The sequence below is a fragment of the Carassius gibelio genome, chromosome B1, assembly GCF_023724105.1.
Source record: "Carassius gibelio isolate Cgi1373 ecotype wild population from Czech Republic chromosome B1, carGib1.2-hapl.c, whole genome shotgun sequence".
NCBI lineage: Eukaryota > Metazoa > Chordata > Actinopteri > Cypriniformes > Cyprinidae > Carassius > Carassius gibelio.
Genome location: NC_068396.1, coordinates 25,151,989 through 25,173,079, shown reverse-complemented (window position 1 = coordinate 25,173,079; position 21,091 = coordinate 25,151,989). Strand labels below are relative to the sequence as shown.

At 36.8% G+C, this 21,091-nt stretch overlaps 5 protein-coding genes across 13 annotated transcripts; 2 read left to right on the top strand and 3 right to left on the bottom strand.

The window, feature by feature from the left end:
* Positions 1 to 883: 883 nt before the first annotated feature.
* On the bottom strand, positions 884 to 3,071 carry tmem109 (transmembrane protein 109). Its single transcript, XM_052547198.1, has 3 exons — positions 2,522 to 3,071; positions 2,032 to 2,134; positions 884 to 1,939 (listed from the first exon to the last, which is right to left on the bottom strand). The coding sequence occupies exons 1-3, from the start codon at positions 2,717 to 2,719 to the stop codon at positions 1,584 to 1,586; spliced, it is 657 nt and encodes a 218-aa protein (XP_052403158.1). The 5' UTR covers positions 2,720 to 3,071; the 3' UTR covers positions 884 to 1,583.
* A 1,554-nt stretch (positions 3,072 to 4,625) lies between these two features.
* Positions 4,626 to 7,254, bottom strand: si:dkey-9i23.14 (uncharacterized). Of its 3 annotated transcripts, none has more exons than XR_008152192.1 (6): positions 7,146 to 7,254; positions 6,045 to 6,563; positions 5,886 to 5,937; positions 5,305 to 5,388; positions 5,036 to 5,198; positions 4,626 to 4,916 (listed from the first exon to the last, which is right to left on the bottom strand). XR_008152192.1 is itself a non-coding variant. In XM_052545530.1 (6 exons), exons 3-6 carry the CDS (start codon positions 5,935 to 5,937, stop codon positions 4,767 to 4,769), a joined length of 558 nt encoding a protein of 185 aa, XP_052401490.1. In that variant the 5' UTR covers positions 6,045 to 6,563; positions 7,146 to 7,254; the 3' UTR covers positions 4,626 to 4,766. The 3 variants fall into 3 exon arrangements, 2 of the variants coding, with proteins under 2 accessions (XP_052401490.1, XP_052401491.1); XM_052545530.1 differs by having other exon boundaries at positions 5,777 to 5,937; XM_052545531.1 differs by having other exon boundaries at positions 5,886 to 6,563.
* Positions 7,255 to 7,969: 715 nt separating this feature from the next.
* tmem176 (transmembrane protein 176) lies at positions 7,970 to 10,093 on the bottom strand. Its single transcript, XM_052545529.1, has 6 exons — positions 9,944 to 10,093; positions 9,051 to 9,161; positions 8,851 to 8,907; positions 8,527 to 8,673; positions 8,326 to 8,442; positions 7,970 to 8,183 (listed from the first exon to the last, which is right to left on the bottom strand). The coding sequence occupies exons 1-6, from the start codon at positions 10,067 to 10,069 to the stop codon at positions 8,169 to 8,171; spliced, it is 573 nt and encodes a 190-aa protein (XP_052401489.1). The 5' UTR covers positions 10,070 to 10,093; the 3' UTR covers positions 7,970 to 8,168.
* si:dkey-9i23.16 (uncharacterized protein LOC571915 homolog) lies at positions 9,934 to 12,801 on the top strand. 6 transcript variants are annotated; one of them, XM_052545533.1, is made up of 7 exons: positions 9,934 to 10,082; positions 10,672 to 10,732; positions 11,055 to 11,173; positions 11,322 to 11,432; positions 11,657 to 11,713; positions 11,798 to 11,950; positions 12,239 to 12,801. In XM_052545533.1, exons 3-7 carry the CDS (start codon positions 11,084 to 11,086, stop codon positions 12,344 to 12,346), a joined length of 519 nt encoding a protein of 172 aa, XP_052401493.1. In that variant the 5' UTR covers positions 9,934 to 10,082; positions 10,672 to 10,732; positions 11,055 to 11,083; the 3' UTR covers positions 12,347 to 12,801. The 6 variants fall into 6 exon arrangements, with proteins under 6 accessions (XP_052401493.1, XP_052401498.1, XP_052401497.1 ...); XM_052545538.1 differs by having other exon boundaries at positions 10,672 to 10,738; positions 11,056 to 11,173; XM_052545532.1 differs by lacking the exon at positions 9,934 to 10,082 and adding an exon at positions 10,346 to 10,481.
* Positions 12,802 to 13,081: 280 nt separating this feature from the next.
* Positions 13,082 to 20,977, top strand: vps37c (VPS37C subunit of ESCRT-I). Of its 2 annotated transcripts, none has more exons than XM_052545527.1 (5): positions 13,082 to 13,609; positions 14,927 to 15,035; positions 17,009 to 17,180; positions 18,270 to 18,352; positions 18,616 to 20,977. In XM_052545527.1, exons 2-5 carry the CDS (start codon positions 14,943 to 14,945, stop codon positions 19,240 to 19,242), a joined length of 975 nt encoding a protein of 324 aa, XP_052401487.1. In that variant the 5' UTR covers positions 13,082 to 13,609; positions 14,927 to 14,942; the 3' UTR covers positions 19,243 to 20,977. The 2 variants fall into 2 exon arrangements, with proteins under 2 accessions (XP_052401487.1, XP_052401488.1); XM_052545528.1 differs by lacking the exon at positions 13,082 to 13,609 and adding an exon at positions 13,628 to 13,646.
* The last annotated feature ends 114 nt before the right edge of the window (positions 20,978 to 21,091 follow it).

Here is a 21,091-nt window from a genome sequence, read left to right as displayed (position 1 = left end):
ATTTAGCATTATATTTCTAATACTTCCATCAGTCAGGCTAAAGAGGATATTATATTCTTTTGTGTAAAGCTACATCTAATGAGCAATTATTGTACATTGTAGTTGTGTAGATATTCATATACTATTGACAGTAGTGTATCTAATTTTTTGTCAACTTTTATGCATATGGTTACCTCAAGTTTCCTGAGAAATGTAGAGTTGTGCAACAACAAAAAACCTGTAACCTGAGAAAACTAAAATATACAATGTTATTTGTTTACCTGCTTAAACAGCATTTTGTAAATCCCAGGAATCTGACACATGTGAAAACTTTGCAGGATTTATGGCTAATTGAGTTAATATAAATAAATATAATGCATGATACAATTAATTAATGTAAATTAATTTAAATGCATTCACAGTGTTTCTGTGAATTTGTTTAACCACCATGCTAGATTTTTTTAATAGTGCTGCTAGTTATCTGGAATAATACAACAAATGCTGCAAACAAAACATTTATACTTGAATCTTGATAACATGGGAAAAATATTATTGACATTTTATATGATGTTGTTACTCATTCTTGTTGCATTTGAATAATGATGCCTTATTTAAACTGCCCTTCATATCAAAATGTATATTGAGACAATTAAATGGTCTACCATCTTTCTTTAATAAGACAATATACTGCTATCAATTTCTTCATCAAGATTGCATTTACTGTTCATGTTTTATATTCTCATATGCATTTTTTTATTTTGTGTGATATAGCTATCCATAGTGGCAACTGGCAATGTCATTTTCCTTGTTATAAATTGCACTATGGACAGATGTCCATAAATGTAATTTGTAGTTACACTTTTAACTATAATAAGAAGAATGACAATAAACATCATCATCCTAATCAATATTCATGTTATTTTTAATGTCTGACTCTGCACACAGTCAGAATCATGCATCTTTAGGATTTTATCAAAACAGACATTGGAACCAGTACAAAAAAAAAAAAGAAGAAAAGAATGTGGAGATTTTGGAACTTGCACAGAGCATTGACATCTGCATAAAATGTAATACAGAGGCAATTTTTCAGTTATTTATAACATGTTGTTTTTGTGACTTTTTTTTTTTCCACTCCAAAGCACAGTCATGGAAAAAATGCAGTGGACTGTTGCCAAGAAAACCATTTATCGGACAGGGCTTTTGTTAAAAAAAATTTATAATGAATTTATTAAATAGATTTCGTACTGTTGCCCTATGCATCACATGCCTGAATATTACATTAAGAAAATAATGCAGTATAAAGACATTTGTTGTTCTCTGTATACAAGACCCCAGAAACAGTGTTTGAACATTCGATTCTGTACTTTGGTTAAGAATTAAACCACTCAAATACTAGATCCAATTGTGCTATGGGACCCTAAGACATGTTTTACTTGAGAATCAATAATCTTGAATTATTGAAGCACCTTCCAAGTTTAGATAAACAAAATGCATATGTGGTTCTATTGAAGGGCCACAATATCATACTGGATTCCATCTTTGGATTTACAACCGCAGCAAAGAGAAAGGGAAAAGAAAAATCGGGTCTGAAAAGAGTTTCACCGTCAGTCCATTTTGTTTTTCTCCATCTCTCTTAGTCGTCTCTCCAGAATCTTGATTTTGTCCTCGAGGTGCCTATCTGGCTTTGCAGATGTTGTACATATTCCTAACAGGAAACAAACACATGCCAGGCCCACTAGTCTTATCGCTGTGGTTTCTGCAGAAGCTCCAGTGTCGCTGAGAATCAATCCAAACATGCCTATGGCAAAGGTGACCTTCAGCAGCCACATAGCCTGCCTTATAGCTCCAAAAACCAAACTCAGGATGAAGGATATTATCCAGTAGGCCACAAGAACCAGAAAGGCCCACTGAGCGACAAAAATCACTCCCTCCGGAGTAACTTTTTGGAAAGGTAGCTTGGCTAGATAAAAACATGAATGAAAACATGCATGTGAGAATGTGTTTTGGTTCAAATAATTTGAAATTTTCAAGTATAATTTTTTATATATTTACCATCAATTCCAGCTGATTTTAAGATCTCCATAACATAATGGTTGACCATATTAAGGGCTGATGCCACAGCATTTGACAGCCATTTTACACCACTTTGTAGAAACTGATGGCCATGAATAAACAAATACAATATTATTATGTTTTTTTTTTCCAAAGAAAAGAACTTGCCAGTACAGCAAGCATCATGTAGTGATACACGTTGGATTAGCAGATTAGCAAACCAAGTGGCAAATGACTAATTTTCTGGGAACCACTTTCACTTTTCTTAGCCATTTTAAAATTTAATAAGCTGGTGTCAAGGTCAGTTCCCAGGCATTTCAAAACGAGAAAGTTTACAAATACAATGAATGAATGAAACGAAGTTATTTTTGCCAAATGCTTTGCTTGGTTGCCACTTGGTTTCTTATAGAGCCAGCTTTGTATTACAGTGCGGCACAATGTTTAGCATAAACTTGATATATTATATATATTTTTTACAATGTAAGCTCACCTTGAGAGACAGGTCGAGTCTCTTTTCACCAAATATAGAGACCAGGCAACTGTGGGCTTCCTCGGACAAACTTATAATGATGGACCGCACATTCTGCAGGGGACTAGACTGCTCGCCCCATTCCAAAGAGTGACACAACGGTACCAATAGATATGAAACTGAAAGTACGAGTGTGGTAAAATAGAAACACCGGCCCATTTTAAAAAGTACCTTTAACTACGCTTATAACGCACAGGAGTGTCTAAACTCGTGTTAATAAACCCCGAGTTTATTTTCCCGGAGCAATGCCTGCTTCCTCCTTCCTTCCTGGAATGGGCAACCCTGCCGCCTACCGATGACTCGAGAGTGCGCGCTCTTTATCCAGAAGAAACGTCACACGAATTGACACCGGGCAAATTCCAAACGGCTTTCTTGCGCCCCTTAAGGGCACTTCGGGAAGGAGACGCCATTTGTTGGCACGTTCCAAACTAAAGTCAAAAACTGAATCCCTTCACAAAGGGCCCTTCCAGAAGTCCTTTAACGACGGGAACATGAGATGGTCACTTCACGGAAGTGAGATCCGTTTGTGATCATGTGATCTGCAGTTAGGAGATCTTGCGATGCTTTTTAAAGCAAAGTTGGGGTTGATTCACATACAAAGTAAATAGAATGGCCAATTAAATTTGTCTATTTTAATGTAAGACAAAATATTTTTCGTCAGTGATAGAAATATGATATAAGATGGTAGTGCAAGCAAGTTTATTTAGAAAAAGCTAGAAAAAGTAAATAAGACACAATTAGACAATATGTAAATGAAAAAAATTTAATGAAGAAAAATGAAGAAATATTTATTTGCAGCAACCGATGGAGTGCTGAATGCTGCACGCACGCATTGTAAAGGTAACACTTGGTACCTTCCTTTTGCCAAGTCAGTTCCAAATGATTATACAAGACAGTAAGAACACACTCCTTTGAAGGGAGTAGGGCATAGGGATGCTCACTTCTGTTTGAAATTTGCCTAGTATAGGTTAGCATTTAGTAAATGTTTGGAAAGCGTACAAAATTTTCAGGGAGTGTCTTATGCAGTATCAGAATGCTTTTAGGGAGGCACAGTTTAAATATATGTCTGATTTAATCGCACAAAACTCTCAGATACCTAAGGCTCTCTTTAGCACAATTAATGCCCTTCTAAATCCCTAATGTTCTATTTGAGCTTTCTGCTTACCTGTGAGATCAGTTTTTAAGACATAAAATTGAGGGTATTTGTTCAGATATTCAGTCTCAGAAGTTTTCATCCATGGAAATGCCCCCCTGTGAAAGTGCTCTTTCACTTTTTCAACCTACATGTTTTTAAGGAGTTTTTTTTTTTCCAGCTCTGAGTCCAGTTGTGACTGCCATAGTTAATAGTTCATTGGTGAATGGGGTGGTATCAACTAATTTCAAACTAATTTGAACTAATTTTCAAACAACTATAGACCCATCTCTAAACTGCCTTTCATTTCCAAAGTTTAAAAAACATTGTACTCACTCTGAAAGCAAGTTTTGGCTGTATTTTAGTTTTGCTTGATTTGAGTGCAGCATTTGACACTGTAGATCACAATATTCTTTTACAGACTAGAACATGTAGCTGGGCTTCGAGGGTCTGTGCTGGAGTGTTTTGCCTCATCTCAAAGGTAGAGCATTTTCTGTCAAAGTGGGGAATTATTTTTCTTCCCATGCCCCAATACATCATGGTGTACCCCAGGACTCCAATATGGGTCCTCTTTTGTTTGAATTATATATGTTGCCACTTGGTCATATTATACAGAGACACAATTTATTTTACCAATTGTATGCTGATGACACTCAGTTCTACTTTCCTATTAAAAATAATAATGGTTCTTTGTCAGGCCTGTTTGACTGCCTGTGTGACATAAAATGTTGGATGGACACAGTTAAACAAGGACAAAACTGAAATTGTTATCTTTGCCTCACCAGATAGGACCTCTGACATAGTTAATCATTTTGGTTCTTTATCCTCAAATGTTCATGACTGTTCCAACGATGAACAGAGCTATTACGGATTTGGAACGACATGGGGTATTTGATGAATGGAATGACAAAATTTTCATTTTAGGGTGGAGTATCCCTTTAAGTAGTATGCATTTATTAGTAGTAGTTTATTTAATATTATATATTAGCAGCGTATTTATTATCCTCATACATATACATAACAATCGCAGAGTGAGAAAGTCACAAATACAGAATAATTATGCTGACAAAAAGACTACTTTTTTATCTGTACATGATTTGCCTTATACAGCAGATAGTCCTCTTTAGTCGGACAACACACTGTGAAAAGAGGGTCAAAAAGAGCAATGATTGCTGTTTCACTTCGAGAATTATCCATGGCTGTCTGTCCCCACACATCTTTCTCCTAAGAGTGAACAGGTAAAAAAAAAAAATAGGTTAGAGTTATTAGAGTTATTTTATTTTTTTTTACAAACATTACAAGCCTAAAAAAATAGTACTGTTCAATCAGATGGTAGTTCATACCAGTGGCGTGGCTCCATAATCCAGTAGTTTGGTGATCATAGACTTGTCTTTTAGATAAACTGCCTCATGCATTGCTGTGCGTCCATCGTAGTCTTTAGTGTCCATGTCGACCCCTGATAGAGCCCAGACACGCAGCAGAGGGTAATCTCTTTTCTGTACCGCTCTGTAGAGTGACAGGTTACACAAAAATAAGCTCACACACACATTCAAACACATTATAAAGCATATTTCAAGGAGAAGTAGTGAGATATTATGTGATTAATGCTTACTGGATCATTTCCATGGCAATTCTCACAGGGTGCAGATTAACAGTGACTTCTTTCATGTTCAGGAGTTTGACAGCATGACAGCACCTAAAATAAACACCAGGCTATGTATGTGCGGGAAATACAGTTAAAGCTGAGCATGCACAAATGGTTTTACTGCCCCCTATTGTTAGGGTACGTCCACATGAAGCCAGAGCTTTCCCTATCCGATCTTTTTTTTTTCTTCGTCTCAAGAAATATCGCATCCACACTAAAGTACATAAATACATGCACTGTATTTCTGCCTCAGAGACACACTAAAAACAGAGAAGACAACTTGGGCTATGCGCGTAAACCTTGCACACGGTATAGCCTACAAACGAACATGGAACAAGGCCAGACAGGAGCAACACATACACATAGATGATACTTTTTACTAGTCAAAAATGTCAGCTCAATCCATTGATTTCAGATCACAGAGGTGTACTGTAAATACCTGCTCTTAATGGCCAGGTAAAATGGGCACTGTCCAAAACGGTTCACCTTTTGAGGAGATGCTCCCTTTGCTAGCAAGAACTTAATCATATCTAAGTTCCCCAACTCACAGGCTGTATGAAGAGGTGTGACATCGTCATAGGTTCCACAATTGACATCCATCTTATAAATAAATAACAAAGAAATCACTTTTGGGTACAAAATAGGTTTAAATTATTTATTTTTTTGCTGTCCACAATTGTAGTTTAGGAAGCCTGAAGTTTAGTAACCTTCTCTAGGAGGGCACTTAGAGAGAAGAAATCATTGTTTTCCACAGCTACGCAAGCAAAACACGGGATGATTCTGTCAACAAGCGATCTCCTAATCTAAAATATAGCAGAGTAATTACATGCACAATGGACATATATTAAGAAGTTTCATATAAAGTTCAACTTTACATTTGATCAAAGAACAGGCAATGACAATAAAGCTGGGATAGAATCAAAGCTATGGATGTAAAATACTACATTTAAATTGTCTGGACAGTTATTCCTTTGAATCTGTGGAATCAATGGTAAGTTTCAATATAAAGTTTCCAGCCTACAAAAAATAATGTGTCAGTAATAGTGTGTTTGTGGCACTGTAGGCAAGTGAGTCTATTCATGCCTGGACTTCTTTGCCAAGTAGCCACTTAAGTTTTAGCACTTTGCCCAGTCTATGCAGAAACTCTTTGTCTCGGACCACCACTCTGTTAATGATGATGGGCTTGAAGCTGTTATTCACCACAGCTGACCTCTGCATCACAGAAACTGAGAGAGAGACATAAAGCAAGATGATTTGTTAGTTTTAAAAGGAAAAGTTCTAGAAATATTGAAATGCACACAGGAACCAAATTAAACATAGGCTATAGCCTACACTTACTGTATGGTCTTTGTAGAAAAACAAGCAAGAGGCTAGATATAGTCTACTGTGTCAAGGTCAAATAAATCATATTTTTACCTTTGAAAAAACACCTTTTGTTCAGATCAACTGGAGTAGGCCTACTCTTAATAAATCATAATCTTTTTACTTACGAAACTAACTTTTTTTATAACCGTTTCCACTTTTCATTGCTGATTTGTCATTGACAAACACCGTAGGCTAACAAGAGCCCGAAACAAGCAAAAGTAAATGAGCTCCACGGGTCGATTCATTACAATATTATTAGATTTGACTGACTAGAAATCATGTAACTTAACGGCATTATGTATAATTCTCCGATTTAAGATATCCCTTAACAGCACAACAATTCAAAAGGAAGCTAAGTTATCAGGTTACGGTAAAGCTGTTTTACTTTTCCCCTTCAGTTTCACAACAAAGCACAATAGTTCGCCCTGCGACTAGAAACAAACCTCAAATCAAGTAGAAACTGATATATAACAGGATCAGCGAATAAATCGCTTCTGTTGTAGGGAGGACCGTTGACTGTGTTGTTGTTGGCAACCAACACATGACTCACTTGACTGCGTAGCTCATGAATATTTAATAGATAAGTTAGTGTGTATGTTGCTTGGCGTTCTAAGCTTCTTGTTTATTTATTTATTTATTAGTTTGGTGGTTAGTTAGTTGTTAGTTTTTGCTTTGACGACTATTACGTGGGCCAAGCTCTTTTAAAGTGGAATCTGGCATTTTGCCATCATAAAAATCTGTCCTTAACGGCGAATTTCACATAACGCGATTAATATTCATGAGGTACGCATTTTCATTGTAAAGTGTGTGTGTGTGTGTGTGTGTGTTTTTTAAATAAGGTAAACTCACTGATATTTAATATATACTTTATCTATAATATATATAGATCAGTGGGTAAACTGCTATCTCGTGTCAATATTTCTTTTAGTCAATATATCTATATGGCTCTGGTCAATAGTAACGGGCCTACAGTAAAACCAATCGTTTATTTTTGGTTCTTGAAAAAGAAATTCAAATTCATGTAAAGACATTTTTTTAAATATTTTATTTACACATTAAGAAAGCAATTACTGTCCGTCACCAAAATATGTATTTTGTACACATACAATTTGTTTGTGTGTTTTATGATATCTAGCCCTAACTGACTGTGTTTATTCATGTTTACTAAAAATAAATAAACAAACAAGAAAATAAAAAGTAGTAAACTAAAACAAAGAATGATGGGAACAAGGTGCTGTTTCAAGTTGTAAAATAAAACCACAAAAGACCATTTTTAAATGTAACTTTAATAATAATAATAATACAAATCTTTATATGTTGATTTTGATTATTTATATAAAAGTATACAATTCACATACAATTTTACTGAAAATACAACAAGGAAAAGCACATGTAGGCTATATGAAGTGGATAGTGGAAAGGACCTCTGATTTAAATCCAGAAATGTCATGGGATTAAGCAGGATTTCATTCAGTCATGGTCTGAGAGAGAAGGAGAGAAATCCACTCCATTAGAAACTCACCTTCAAAGCATAGCCTACTTTGAATTGAATAATTTCAATAAATTATAAATTAATAACATACACACACATATAACATAATATTTTTCTAAGTAAATATTTACCATATAGCCTGTAAAGCTCCTCCTCTGATTGTACAGTATAACTGTAAAAGCAGAGGACATTCCTATCTGGACCATACTGACTAAGGAGATGGTTGTCTTCAAACCCGTGCTAAAATGCTGATTTAAAGAAAGAGTGTTTACTAAAATATACAATTGTTTAATATAACAGAACTCTCACATATGAGGGTATGAGATACATACAGTGGCATAATACTGGTGGTCACACATATCATTCGGTCCCATTTGGCAACTGGTTTCTGGATTTAATGTAATGTCAACAAAGTATAGGACAAGTGCAACAACTGAGATGATAATAGTCAAAGCAGAGACCGCCAAACAAACAGAGACCTAAAGAAAAATACAAATTTCATTATTTTTGCTTATTTTGGATTTTCTATTATACAGAATATGCCTGCTGATGTGGAGCCTTTGCATTTGATTATGGGTGAAATACAAGAACGACATATGCCAATCTCTAAAATGTGCTCTAACAGTTTCTCTGTCTTTCTGTAAGTTCAAACTCACTGCTTTCAAGTTGGCATACTTTTCCAATGCTATTGCAGCTGCGCCTGAAATGACAAACTGTTTGGAAAAAAACAAAATATAAAGTTCAGTGAAATGTCCATTGCTGACAGATATATCATTTACTGTAAATTCCTTTAAATCCTTTGCTATCATCACCTTAAACTATTATATAATGTCCTAACGTATTTAGTATAATTTACCATAAAGCCACTCCACCATGGCACACCAAAGTTAAGTATCATGGTCCTCTTAGCGGAGAGCAGAGGAATAGAATAGGAGATGATCAGCAATCCTATTACTATCTGAGCAACCTATGAGAGACAGAAAAAAAGAGGGGATATCAGAATGAATTTCATACATCAACTTGATATAACCTTGGTTTTTTTAATCTAATGTATATGAGAGTACATTTAAATCAGTTTTAGCTGAGGTATGCGGTTATACTATTTCTTATAGTATCTTAAACAAAAATTATCTTTCTTCTATAATTATTCAGTTTTTAGCAATTATTTCACATTTACACAAATATAGTCAAGACTATTTTAAAAATATTAAGGAAAGAATCTTATTTATAAGACTGGAACACATTAATCAGAACGGTTTTATATTTAATGTGCTATATTTTAACTGTAGATTTGATTTTCTTATGTAATATAATTTAACATAATTATAAATGTTGTAATGTGTAGGCAAATTAAATGACTAGGCAAAATTGTTATCTAAAATGGTAAAAAAGCAGGACCCAATATAAACCCCTAACAACAGCCATTTACTTGAAATATAGAATTTATTACTTTAGAGGAAATTCTACTTTAAATAGTTTCTGTTTTTAATCACCATGTTCCCTGAATCAGGAGCTCTACGAGATTTTTGAGGTCTGTATTATGTACAGATATAAAGACAAGATGCAAAGTGGAAAGAAAATCTAAATTAACACACATTGTTCATTTGCTTGTGTACAAATTTAATGTCTTTTCTCTTGTTAAGTTAATTTATGAAATGATCAGTGAAAAGAACCCCCATCTGCGTTCAAGATGTAAAACTGTGCGGAGCCCTTTAAGATTATTGAAGCCATAACACGACGTTTACTCACCCCGAATACTTTGGGCTCCCCCTTTTCGATGCTTTCCCGGAGAGCTTTTTGTTTGTTTTGTAGTTTTTCCTCTACCTGAGTTGGGCTAGTGTTCACTGAGAGGTCCGTCGACACGGTCAAAGCCATCCTTCGCTTTCAAGTAAGTAGAGTTTGCAATAACAAAAGCAACAGTGAAGAACACAGCTGAGTCTGTGTCAGATACTTTTAAGAAGCACAACAAACTAGATGTACGATGTTTTTGTGTGCGCGCGCGCGTGTGTGTATGTGTGTACTGGCTGGACCTTCTCCTCTCGCTTGAATGAATCTCCAAGTGCGCAACAATTACAAAGAAAATATCTGGGCTTCAATTCTCTCTCTATTACAAAAGCAGTTAGACCCACCCTTACGTTTTTATGCAATCATCACAAAAACAAGGGGTCTGTCCAGCCCACTTCTCCCCATAGGAGATTTTATTGAGCGTCGTCGGTCACTCCATAAACAGCTCTGTACCCAACTGTCAGCCACGAACTTTCTAGGATTCCCAGAAACGACCTTCGAGGTGAGGCGGTAGTGCGTTATTTGAATGAAAAATAGCGGGCAGTTTATTTATCAGTAACATGTGACATACTTTCTAACTGTATTAATGAGAGTATTTTTTTTTTGGTGATGCCTGAAACGTGTCTTTAAAAAGTGCATTTAAATTGGGTAGTGGCTTGCCACAGTAATAGTGTGTATTTTTGATCGTATAGAATCTTATAAAAACACCATCTGGAGCTGTTTTGGACATCTGGTCAGTCCAGCCCACTTAAGGCAAGTCATGTTGTGAACTATTTTTTTTTTCTTCTACCCCTACCCCTAACCCTTTCCTATGCAGTGCTGTTGAGCATACAGGATTGCATCAAGCTGTGCTGCTCTTCTCTCCAGACACATTTTTTTTTGTATTATATCCGCCCACTTCCTCTCCCCACAAAGATGTTTTTCTTCAACAGCATCTGTATTCCCGAAAAACGTTCCATTAATCCAGGGGGATCAGATCATGTTTCATACCAACTCTCTCACTATTATCCAAGTCTGTAAGGAGGCATTATAATCGTTGATCTGGATTGTTGATTATATGGTTTTTGTTTTTTAGTACCCCAATTGAGTTTTAGGTGGGTTTTCATGATGTCGAGCATCCAAATGCCGTCTGCTGACTCGGATCCTCCCAAATTCCATCGACTGTTCAAGTTTTATGACCCTGAAGTGGTGGCAGTAAGTGGATGTGGGACAAATAATTTGTCATTAAGGAAGACAGATAATGGTAGTTTGGGATCATGCTGTAACAATTTTCTGTCAGATGTTTTGCTTAATGTTGTTCTTATTTGAATTTTTACTCTCACCATATGTTTTCCCCCTCTAGCTTATGACAATATTATTAGGTTTGTTCCAGCTCCTCCTGACTATACCAGCCTACAGCGTCAGCATTGATATAAAATATTTCTTTATATGCCCCCTCTGTGTTGGTTTTGTGGTATGTTTGTTTCACTACTAAGATACTGTAGTTGTTAAAACACAAAATACATAAATGAACATACATAATGCATGCATAAACACATATCAGAAAGTCCCAGTGACATACTGCCTATTAATAAGCTTTTGTACAATTGCATACTTTATTCTGACAATTGCTTTAATGTAAGATCAACTTTCTCTTCTAATTCTGATGTGTTTTTTTTTATTTGTGTTTTTATGTAGTCTGTGACTGCTGGATCATTTGGTATGGCATCTGAAAGAACTCCAAAGAGAGAACTGGTAAATTCAAGAAACTAGAGAGCTTCTTATTGGTTGTGAATTAAACTTCATTCTGACAAAATTTTCTGGTTTTCTCCCTGTAAGTTAAAAAACTCTCTGATCTCTGGTCTTGCTGGCCTGGTGGGGACACTGATTGGACTTGTTCTTTATGGTTATGCTGAAAGTATCTCTCTGGACCTCCCTCCTTGCTCACATGAAATCCTTAATGAAGAGTCTTGTCCAGAAGCAATCTTTCAAGTAAGTGAAAATTATTGACTTATCCTGCCATTATTAGCCAGTTACTCAAGTTAAAATAAAACCGGGCTGTTTAACATATTAAAATCTCCCTACCTACTTCATCCAAAAGATACCACTACATTACAAAACAACGTAATAGACATGTTCTGTGCTGTGACTCACACTATTTTCATCATGGTTAGTGGAGAATGTATCAGCCAAATATATTATTGAGTACTCTTAAGTTTTATTTTGTTTTTGTTTTTTTATAACATGAACTGATTAAATCTTCTCTTTTTGTTTTGACAGAGTTTTTACAAAACCATCTTTGGACAGCTGTTGTTTTATAATATTGGAGCTCTTGTTCTTCATTGTTTTCTATCGTTTTCTGCATTTAAAGGACTGAGAATACATTGAGATTACATTTTCCATACACCAGGTGCTTCTCTTTTAGCCACAGATGATTATGAGCATCTAATCCTGTATATTTTATGTAGTATTTTGGCTCAAAATGATTAACTGTTTTCTTTTCTTCCTCCCTTCTTCTTAAAAATGTGAATTTACAATATTGTCATTTACAAAAAAAAAAAAAAAAAAAATGGAGACATGGATTACACTGTAAACATTTAACCCACTATTACTGGAAATGTAAGTTTATTCTTTGTCATTTTTTAAGTTAAAAAAACTAATAAAATCACATATTATTGTGTCAAATGAAATGGATATAATCAAATGTGTAAAACACGATGATGAAATCACACCGCTTTACAGTGCTTATAATTCCAAACGCTAAAATAATGTATCTTTAGTGCTTTGTCTGTAAATGTGTGAAACCAATCTTTCTCAAATATTAAACTTTTATTTAAAAATAATCTATGTTGCATTTCTGGTGAAAAATTAGGACCAACCCTGCTGCCATGTCACATATGGAATATTCCCGTCACGTCGGGGTTTCCCTTTTAGTCAGCTGCACATACGACGATACCATATAAAATCAAAGTTAGGGGAACACTTTGATATTTCTACGAAAGGACGAAAATGTCTTGTCATTTTCTCCATTATAAACTTTTTATAAAGTTATTTACGCCATACTTTAAAACTAAATGTAATATTCTCGTCAATAAATGTAAGCTTTGTTTTTAGAGTGTTTTAAACATATCTCACGCCCCTAGACAAAATCGACAATGGTTTCGTCCAAAGATGGCCACTATATCTGTCAACGAGAAATGAAACTTTTCCTTAAGAATAGGAATATAGCCTCATTTAACCTTTATTTGGACTACTTCGCTCGGATTGACATAGATGTGGCTTTACCGCACACACGTTATGATGTATTTCTGAGTTGTTATTTCGTCCGACACCGTTTTGTATTGAATAGCAACCCGCCTTGTTCAACTCCTCTCTTTTAAGTGAGCTAACCCGTCCTGCTAACCGCGGGAGATTCCTGTCTCCCGGAATAATTTCTGGAAAATAGTTCTAATTTGTCGCGCTAAATAACGCGCTACACCGAGTACAGATACTGTCACGTAAGTGAGGTGTTTCTGGCAGGAAGCGAATTTAACGCCAAGACGTTGTCAGGCTCAGCGCTTCCGTATACATCTTTAGATCACTCGCTTCCAATTAAGTTTGATGTTTTTCCATGAGCACTGTGCGGAGAGGACTTTGATTTGCTTGTACCTTGTAAGTATCGGCGGATTCTTTAAGAAACACTAAGCAGGTAGAGTTAAGCTCAGTTTCATTAGCACAGTTCCTAGCCATATACTTAAATTAAAGGGGTCATATGATGCGATTCAAAATTGTCCTTTGTTTTTTGGGGTGTTACAAGCTCTTGGTGCATAAAGAAGATATGTAAAGTTGCAAAGACAAAAGTCTCAAATCCAAAGACATATTCTTTATAAAAAATTAAGACTCGTCCACATCCCCCATAAAATGACTCATTCTAACACGCCCCCACATATCTACATCAGTATGTGGGAATATTTGCATAAAGCCGCCTTAATGTTCACGTAAAGAAAGAAGGCGTACCCTTTATTCTCATTGTACTATTGTTGTTGTTGCTGCCACCACCATGTCGTATAGATGCTGTGTGTTTGATTGTGAAAGCTTTGGTTTGTTTGGCCTTCCAAAAGTGTAGCTGACTGTAGCTGATCCATGCTGGTCGCTGAGGAAATACATCAACTTTGCACTGTGGATCGCCGGATCGGCTTTCACCATGGACGAAGCGGAGCCCAGCACGGGGTCATCGCATGTTGTTGCCACAAGCCCAATGGACACTCCCTCGTAGAATCCGCCGGCTGTGCCGTTCCCAAGCTCCTCGTCTCTGCTCACTCAAGGCCGACTCACTGTGTGACGCGGTTTCTTTGAGAAAGCAAAACTACTTTGTTTAGCCTTACAAAAAGAGGACAAAACTAGATATCATGTTTATATCATGTTAATAATGGGTTATATGTTTGTCTTGTCGCTCTGACCAGACAGGGCATTATAATATGTTAAGGGGCTTATCATTTCCGTCACACGCTTGATGTATTCGGCCAATCACAATGCACTTGATAGCTGTCAAATCACAGCACACCTCGCTTTTCAGATCGATGAGCTTTGTAAAAATCGACATGTTTCAGAAGGCGGGGCATAGAGGAGAAACAATAATGTACAGTATTTGGAAAATAATGTGTTTTTTGAACTTTAAACCGCATAAACACATTTCATTACACCAAATAATGTTCTTTTTAGCAGCATCATATGACCCCTTTCAAGTAATCCACTGTTACATGTGTTGTCTGAATGACAGAAGACTGTCATAGGTGATCCAGATTACCTATCAATCTTAAAGTAGTGGTTTGATATCCAAAGTGACACACAGCAAGTATAAACTGTTATAGCGTACTTCAATTTAAAAGGATAGTTTACCCAAAAATGAAATGTCTGATATGATTTACTCATGTTGCTCCAAACCTACTGTAATGGTATTAGTAAGTAAAACTTGATGTTGCTCCTCAGCTGTCCTAGCAAATCAATGGAGAAGCTTCAAGACCTCAGCCAGCCCGAGTTGCAGGATTTGCTGGATAACTCTGAGCGGGTGGAGTCTATGGCTCTGGAGTCTGATGAGGTAAGATGAAGATGGAGCTTTGTTAGAAAATAGTTCTCCCAAAAATTTAATTTCTGTCATTATTTATTCACATTGTTCCAAACTAGTGATTGACCGAAATTGATTTTTTTAATAACTGAGCAACGTAATGACATCATATCATTAAAAGACACCTGACGAAAAACTTGACAAATTTCTGGTCTTTTATAAGGAACTAGGTTTATAAGCCATTTAATAGCTAAATGATGTAATATTGGAATATAGCAAACAAAACCATTATTTTATAGCATTTCTCAAATGGAATGTTATATAAGAATTATTAGTAATATTTGCGTCCTTCTAGATTATGGAATGCCTGCTGACTGCACTGTTACACGATCTGCAGTTACACAGAACTGTACTCAAACTGCAAACGCTCACAGAGATAATAAATGATTAATTTCCTTAGAGTTGTTTAGATATTTATTAGTGAAATAATGTTTATATAGTAAATGTTAATTCAATTTAGGGTGTTTTAAACAAGTGAATCTTGTTAAAAGTTACATGCATTGGCCGTGCTGGAGCATTTCCTGAGCATCAATCACATCAGCCCGGTGAATGCATGCACTCCGTTGTTGTCTCGTCTCCCCTCAGACGCGCTGTAATAGTGATCCTGCCCGCAATTCTCAAAACGCCTATAAGATAATCATTAAAGCATTTACCTGTGAATCCAATATTCCAGAACCGATATCCAATTATGGTAAAATGCTTAAATATTGGGAAAAATATCTGTGAATCGATACATCGGTCAATCTCTATTCCAAACTTATTTCAATGTCATTTTACTGTGAAACGCAAAAGAAGATTTTAGGAAAGATTTTTATGCTACTTTTTTCCATGCAATGAAAGTAAATGGTCTCCAAAATCCAAAAAAGACCTTTAAAACTACCTTAAACCCTTAAAAGTAAAGGTTCGTTATTATCATCAGTGAAGAACCTTTAACATCCATGGAACCTTACTATCCTTCTTCAGTTTATTAAACTGTTCTTTACACTTACAAAAGTTTAGGTCTATACTGAGTGCTGTTCACTGAAAAGTTTTTTTAGGAAACCCAGAGTGTTTCTTCATTTTTAAGTGTTGCAAAAGTTCTTAAGACTCACCATGTTGCATTGTTTTTAAATAGCCCAATAAATCAAAATCTTATCTACTGAAATTAAAAAATTTGCATTTGCATCACCTAAAAGGCCTCGCTGCATTGTTATCAAACCTACTTACAAGTCATATTTGAAAATACATGAGCATAAATGAGACTTCAGAGCCTTGGTGGAGGAGAAAAGTGAGTTACTGAATTAAGTATTCAGTGAATGACTGTTTTGTTCTTTGCATAATGAATATAGGGTAAATGTTGTATTTCACATTGGTATTTCTTAATCTATGTCACTGTGAACTAATTTTCCTCAGTCAAAAAGTAAAATTAAGACTTAGTACAGAGACTTTGGTGCGAGAGATGCTTTTTAGAAAATCCATCCATGAAAGGTTAAAAAGTGGTCTTTAGAATGACAAATGTTTTGTTTCAGCACCATTGTGGCATACAGTGTGGTGTTAATAAAGCGATTTGTTCAGCCCAAAATTAAAATTCTGTCATCTTTTACTCCCCCTTAAGTTCATACAGGTCTAGAAGAACTTAAGAGTGCAGAAATGGTGACAAAATGTTTGGATGAACTTTCCCTTTAACCTGCTTATATTATTGAGGCTATAAATGAACATTTACATTTGCACGTGCTGCTAAAGATTTCAAATTAAACATCAGATTAAATTGTCATTTATCCACTCCTCTCTGTACTTCTAGTCATTTTTGTTTGTTTGTTTCTGGTAATCGCTTCATTCAGAAATGACCACTTATCTATTCCGCCTCAACAGCCATCATTAAGTCCTGCTGTTGATGGACTGTGCTGGTGGACTTTATAATGTCTATAGCGTTGTAGCTTTTTTCATGTGTCCATGTTATTCTGCAGATTCAGAACATTCAGTTGGAGAGGGAAATGGCTCTGGCTGCCAATCGCAGTCTGGCCGAGCAAAATCTGGACATGAAGCCCCGACTCGAAACAGAGAGGGCGCGACTGGTGGGAAAATATGCTGAACTAGAGGAAGTGAGGGAGAAATACAAACAACACTGTGCCATGAGAGGTAAGGGAATGGAGAAATTGATTTGGGTAAAATAAAGGTTTACAAAAGTGTTTAGGAAAGAATTCTGGGTAAACTGATGTGACATGAAGAGGGAGAGAAAGTTGTCGGAGCAGGTTTTCTAAATCAAGGAGTGAGTAGTTTTGTATTATCCCATTTAAAACAAACAAAGTGGTATTATCATGAATAATAACAAAATGTATTATAATTTGCATAGTCCTTTTGATTAAATCCATGCTCCAATCCAGATTAACATTTCCAGATTTCTGTTTATAACAAATTGTTCGTTTTATTGGACAGGCCTTTTTTTGTTGTTGTTGTTGTTGTCATTTTTATATTTTATTTAATAAATTTTCTCTATTCTTTGTCTGTTCAGCTGTAACTGAAAGGTTTATACCTTAATGTCTTAAAGTCTTTATTGTTGTATATTGGCAAGTTTTTGAAATCTTAAGAAAAATGGAATGTAAACATCATAATGCAAATGTTATATATAGAAAATAAATGAATTTTAATATTCTAAAAGAGAAGGCTTAGGCAGTGTGAAAAATACAATTAATCTTTTTCAAAAGAATCTATTAGCGCTTCATTTAGCTCAATGAAGTGAAATTAAAATGGCTTAACGTTTGTTCACAATACAGTTAAACTGTTCTGGCAGTTTTCATGGTACTTCAAGGCACCCTCGAACAATTAACCTTTGAACAGATACTGGAAATCTGAATGAGTTTCTATATAGAGCATGTTGTTCAGCCAGAAAATCTTCTATATGTGCATACGTCTGTCATAGAGTGCTGTTCTATGAGCTTGTTTTGTTCTGGCACTCATTCTCCTCCCCTTTTTTTGCATCTGTGACATTACATCACACAAAAGCTATGTGTCTGGCCTCTTTCTCCATAGGCTCATTCTTCTTTCTTTCTCTCAGTCTATTCATTATTGCTTTTTCTTTTGTTCAAATGTTTAGGCATTTTTTTAAGTCAACTGATTTGTTTGCATAACAGTTCTCACTTTTCAGTTTCTTGCTCTGTTGCAAGCCAGCCTATTTATATGTCAACTCTGTCCCACATCTGTTTCTCTTTTTCCCTTCCCCCTCTGCAGACAGCATCATGGGGCAGGTGTCTCCGGAGGGGCTGTTGTCTCGTTTGCAGATAGAGGGCGCCAACACAGAGGCAGAATCAGAGGTGGGCCACCTTGGCCTTTATAATCAACTATTTTCATCATTTTTTGTTGTTGTTGAAACAGTAAGGTTTGCTTATCGATCGTGGATCAAAAAAAGTTGTTTGGGAAACAAATAAACAGGAAAGAGAAGGAAACATCTGCTTTTGACTTTATTCATATTTTAAGACTTATAAAGTACTGATCTCCTAAGCATTATATAATATAAAATTTTTATGGTTTTACCATCCCCATTGGATTTGTAAATCGGTCAATCTCTTTCTCTCAGGTTTTAGCAGATGAGTTTCTCGAAGGTTCGCAATCGCTGGACTCCTTCCTCGAACGCTTCCTTTCCCTCCGCTCTCTCGCTCACACGAGACGAGTGCGCATCGAAAAGCTGCAGGAAGTTCTCAGCCAAAAAAGCAAAGGGATAGGAGGTGCTACAGTGACATCACAAACCGGTGCCAATCAGGATGCTGGATCTTCATCACAGTGGCAACAACCACAGCCTCAACAGCAGCAGAGCTCCAAAATCAGTGATCCCTCTAATGCCGCCACTTCTGCTCTGCCCTACACCCCCTACCCCATTGCTCCCCCCTCTGCCTCCACAGCGGGTACCACTAACCCTAGCACAGCGTTTCAACCCTACCCCAGCCAGGGTACCCCCTTTCCTCCATCGACAGGCTACACAGCTCCCAGGCCTGCGTTTGGTCCCCCCACTTGCCCATACCCCACTCAACCACAATTTCCTGCCCCACCTTTTGGGCAGTTTGGTCCCACGGCTGCCCCGTACCCCAGTCAATACCCCTATGGAGGGTACGGCTACCCCACAGGCCCCCATGGCCCATCAACCCAATCACCCACAGCTAGACCGCTTTATAGGCCCGGTTTTGGGGTACCACAACCGTATTCCTGAGCCACTCTGTGTGTGTCTGTCTTTCTCTTTCTCTCATGATCAACCCTCTCGTCTCTCTCCCACCTTTCTCCACCTGCTCTGCCTTTTCCTTACCCTCAGATTTGTGGTTTGCGTACCCATGTCACATCCTGCTCCTGTCTGAGGCTTATAAAGACACTTGAGTTTGAGTGTGCACTTGTTTCCCCCATGAAACCTCAGTTAGAGACTCAATACGGGCCGCTCAGTTTAAACGGCTCAGTTCCTTTCCATTTTAAAGTATGTTATCAGTTTACAAAAAAAAAATCGGATTTATTATAATCAATGATGAAATGCTTATTTTTTTTTTTATTTTTTTTTTTTCAGATATTGTGTTACAGCTCAGCCTTATTTGTCTGTTTTTTTTTCTTTTTTGGTTGATCATTCTGTCAAAATATTACTGAGACAAATACGCCACACTACATGGAAGCGTAACGTTCGCGTTAGGCTAATCTCTAATCCATATCAGCACTTGTTGACAACGTCAAACCAGAAAGCACAGCACCATTTTCCACTCCATCGCAGATGAAAACTCCTTAAAAAAAGCAGAGCGTATTCTTTTTCATGAATAAATTTAGACAACTTCCACGTGTGCAGATGTGGGTGCGGTGCGTCCTGTTATGAATGCTTAGTGTACCAATGCACCGACAGATCACTCCAAACCTTCTCGATACCTCTTTTGCTCCCTCTTTTTTTCTTTCACACCCTTCCATCGCTTGACAATGATTGGAAAGAATAAACTATTGCTGTAAGTTCTGTAGTGGGGACAGCGTACTTAAACTGATATTTAAGGGAAACTGGAGAACAAGGGATATTAATATAGACATATCTATCTGCTATAGCACAGGATTAGGTGGGGAAGTTGAGGCATAACATAGCACAGAACATATGCAAAGAAAATAGGCGCTCTATAACATGCTTTAGTACATATCGCATTCTTTTGTGGTAAAACTATGCAGATGAATGCCTGGCTGCATATTTTACACTGAATTTAGACACAAAGAGATATTTGATGGTCTTGTACAGCTCGCAGCCCAGTTTGTTTCAGTGACATGTCGTCCTCCGAATCATAACGTGGGTGGGATTGGATCTGGTTAACCAATAGAATGCTTCATTTTGTGGTTTGATTTGACCTTCAGATTCTGCCACATGAATACTCTCACTAGCCCACAGCTGTAGGCCCATCTTTCGAAACGGCCTGTGCTTGTCATTATGTGGTGTCATGTAGATCCGTAAAAGCCCCACCTATTTGAGGTCTCCTCGTCGGTCATCCGGAGGACCATGTGAATCACACTAGCACTCCACACTAACCGCCCTGAACACTTTGGCAACAGGAGCTGGGAGCGGGGCCTTCGAACCGTCAGCTTTAGAAAAGGCTTCTGGGGGTCTCTCTTTATTTTTGTACTTTAAAGCAATTCAAAACCAGAGGCGTCCTCAATCAAGCCTCAGGTGGCTTTATCTAATTTATGAACTCTTTCTAATTAAGACTCAGGTTTGTAGCAAAACCCCCATGTTTAGGTTCCCTCCCCAGCACCTGGAGCGAGGGAGAGGGGTGATACAACACGAGGATGAGAGGGGAAAAAAAACATTGATTTGCAGCATTAGAGGAAAATAAATTTGATTGCATTGGTTGTGATGACTGTAGCCTGTTAAAAGTGTATTTTTATTTTATTGTACTTTTTTTTTCGGGTGTGAATATTAAACACTGAAGTTGATCTAAGATTTCTGTGTTGACTGGAATAACTGGCTTTTTTCTGACTCTTTTTTTTTTTTTTTTTGTGAATTAAATACTTTTATATAACACATTGATCAAAGGTGACAGTAAATAACTTAA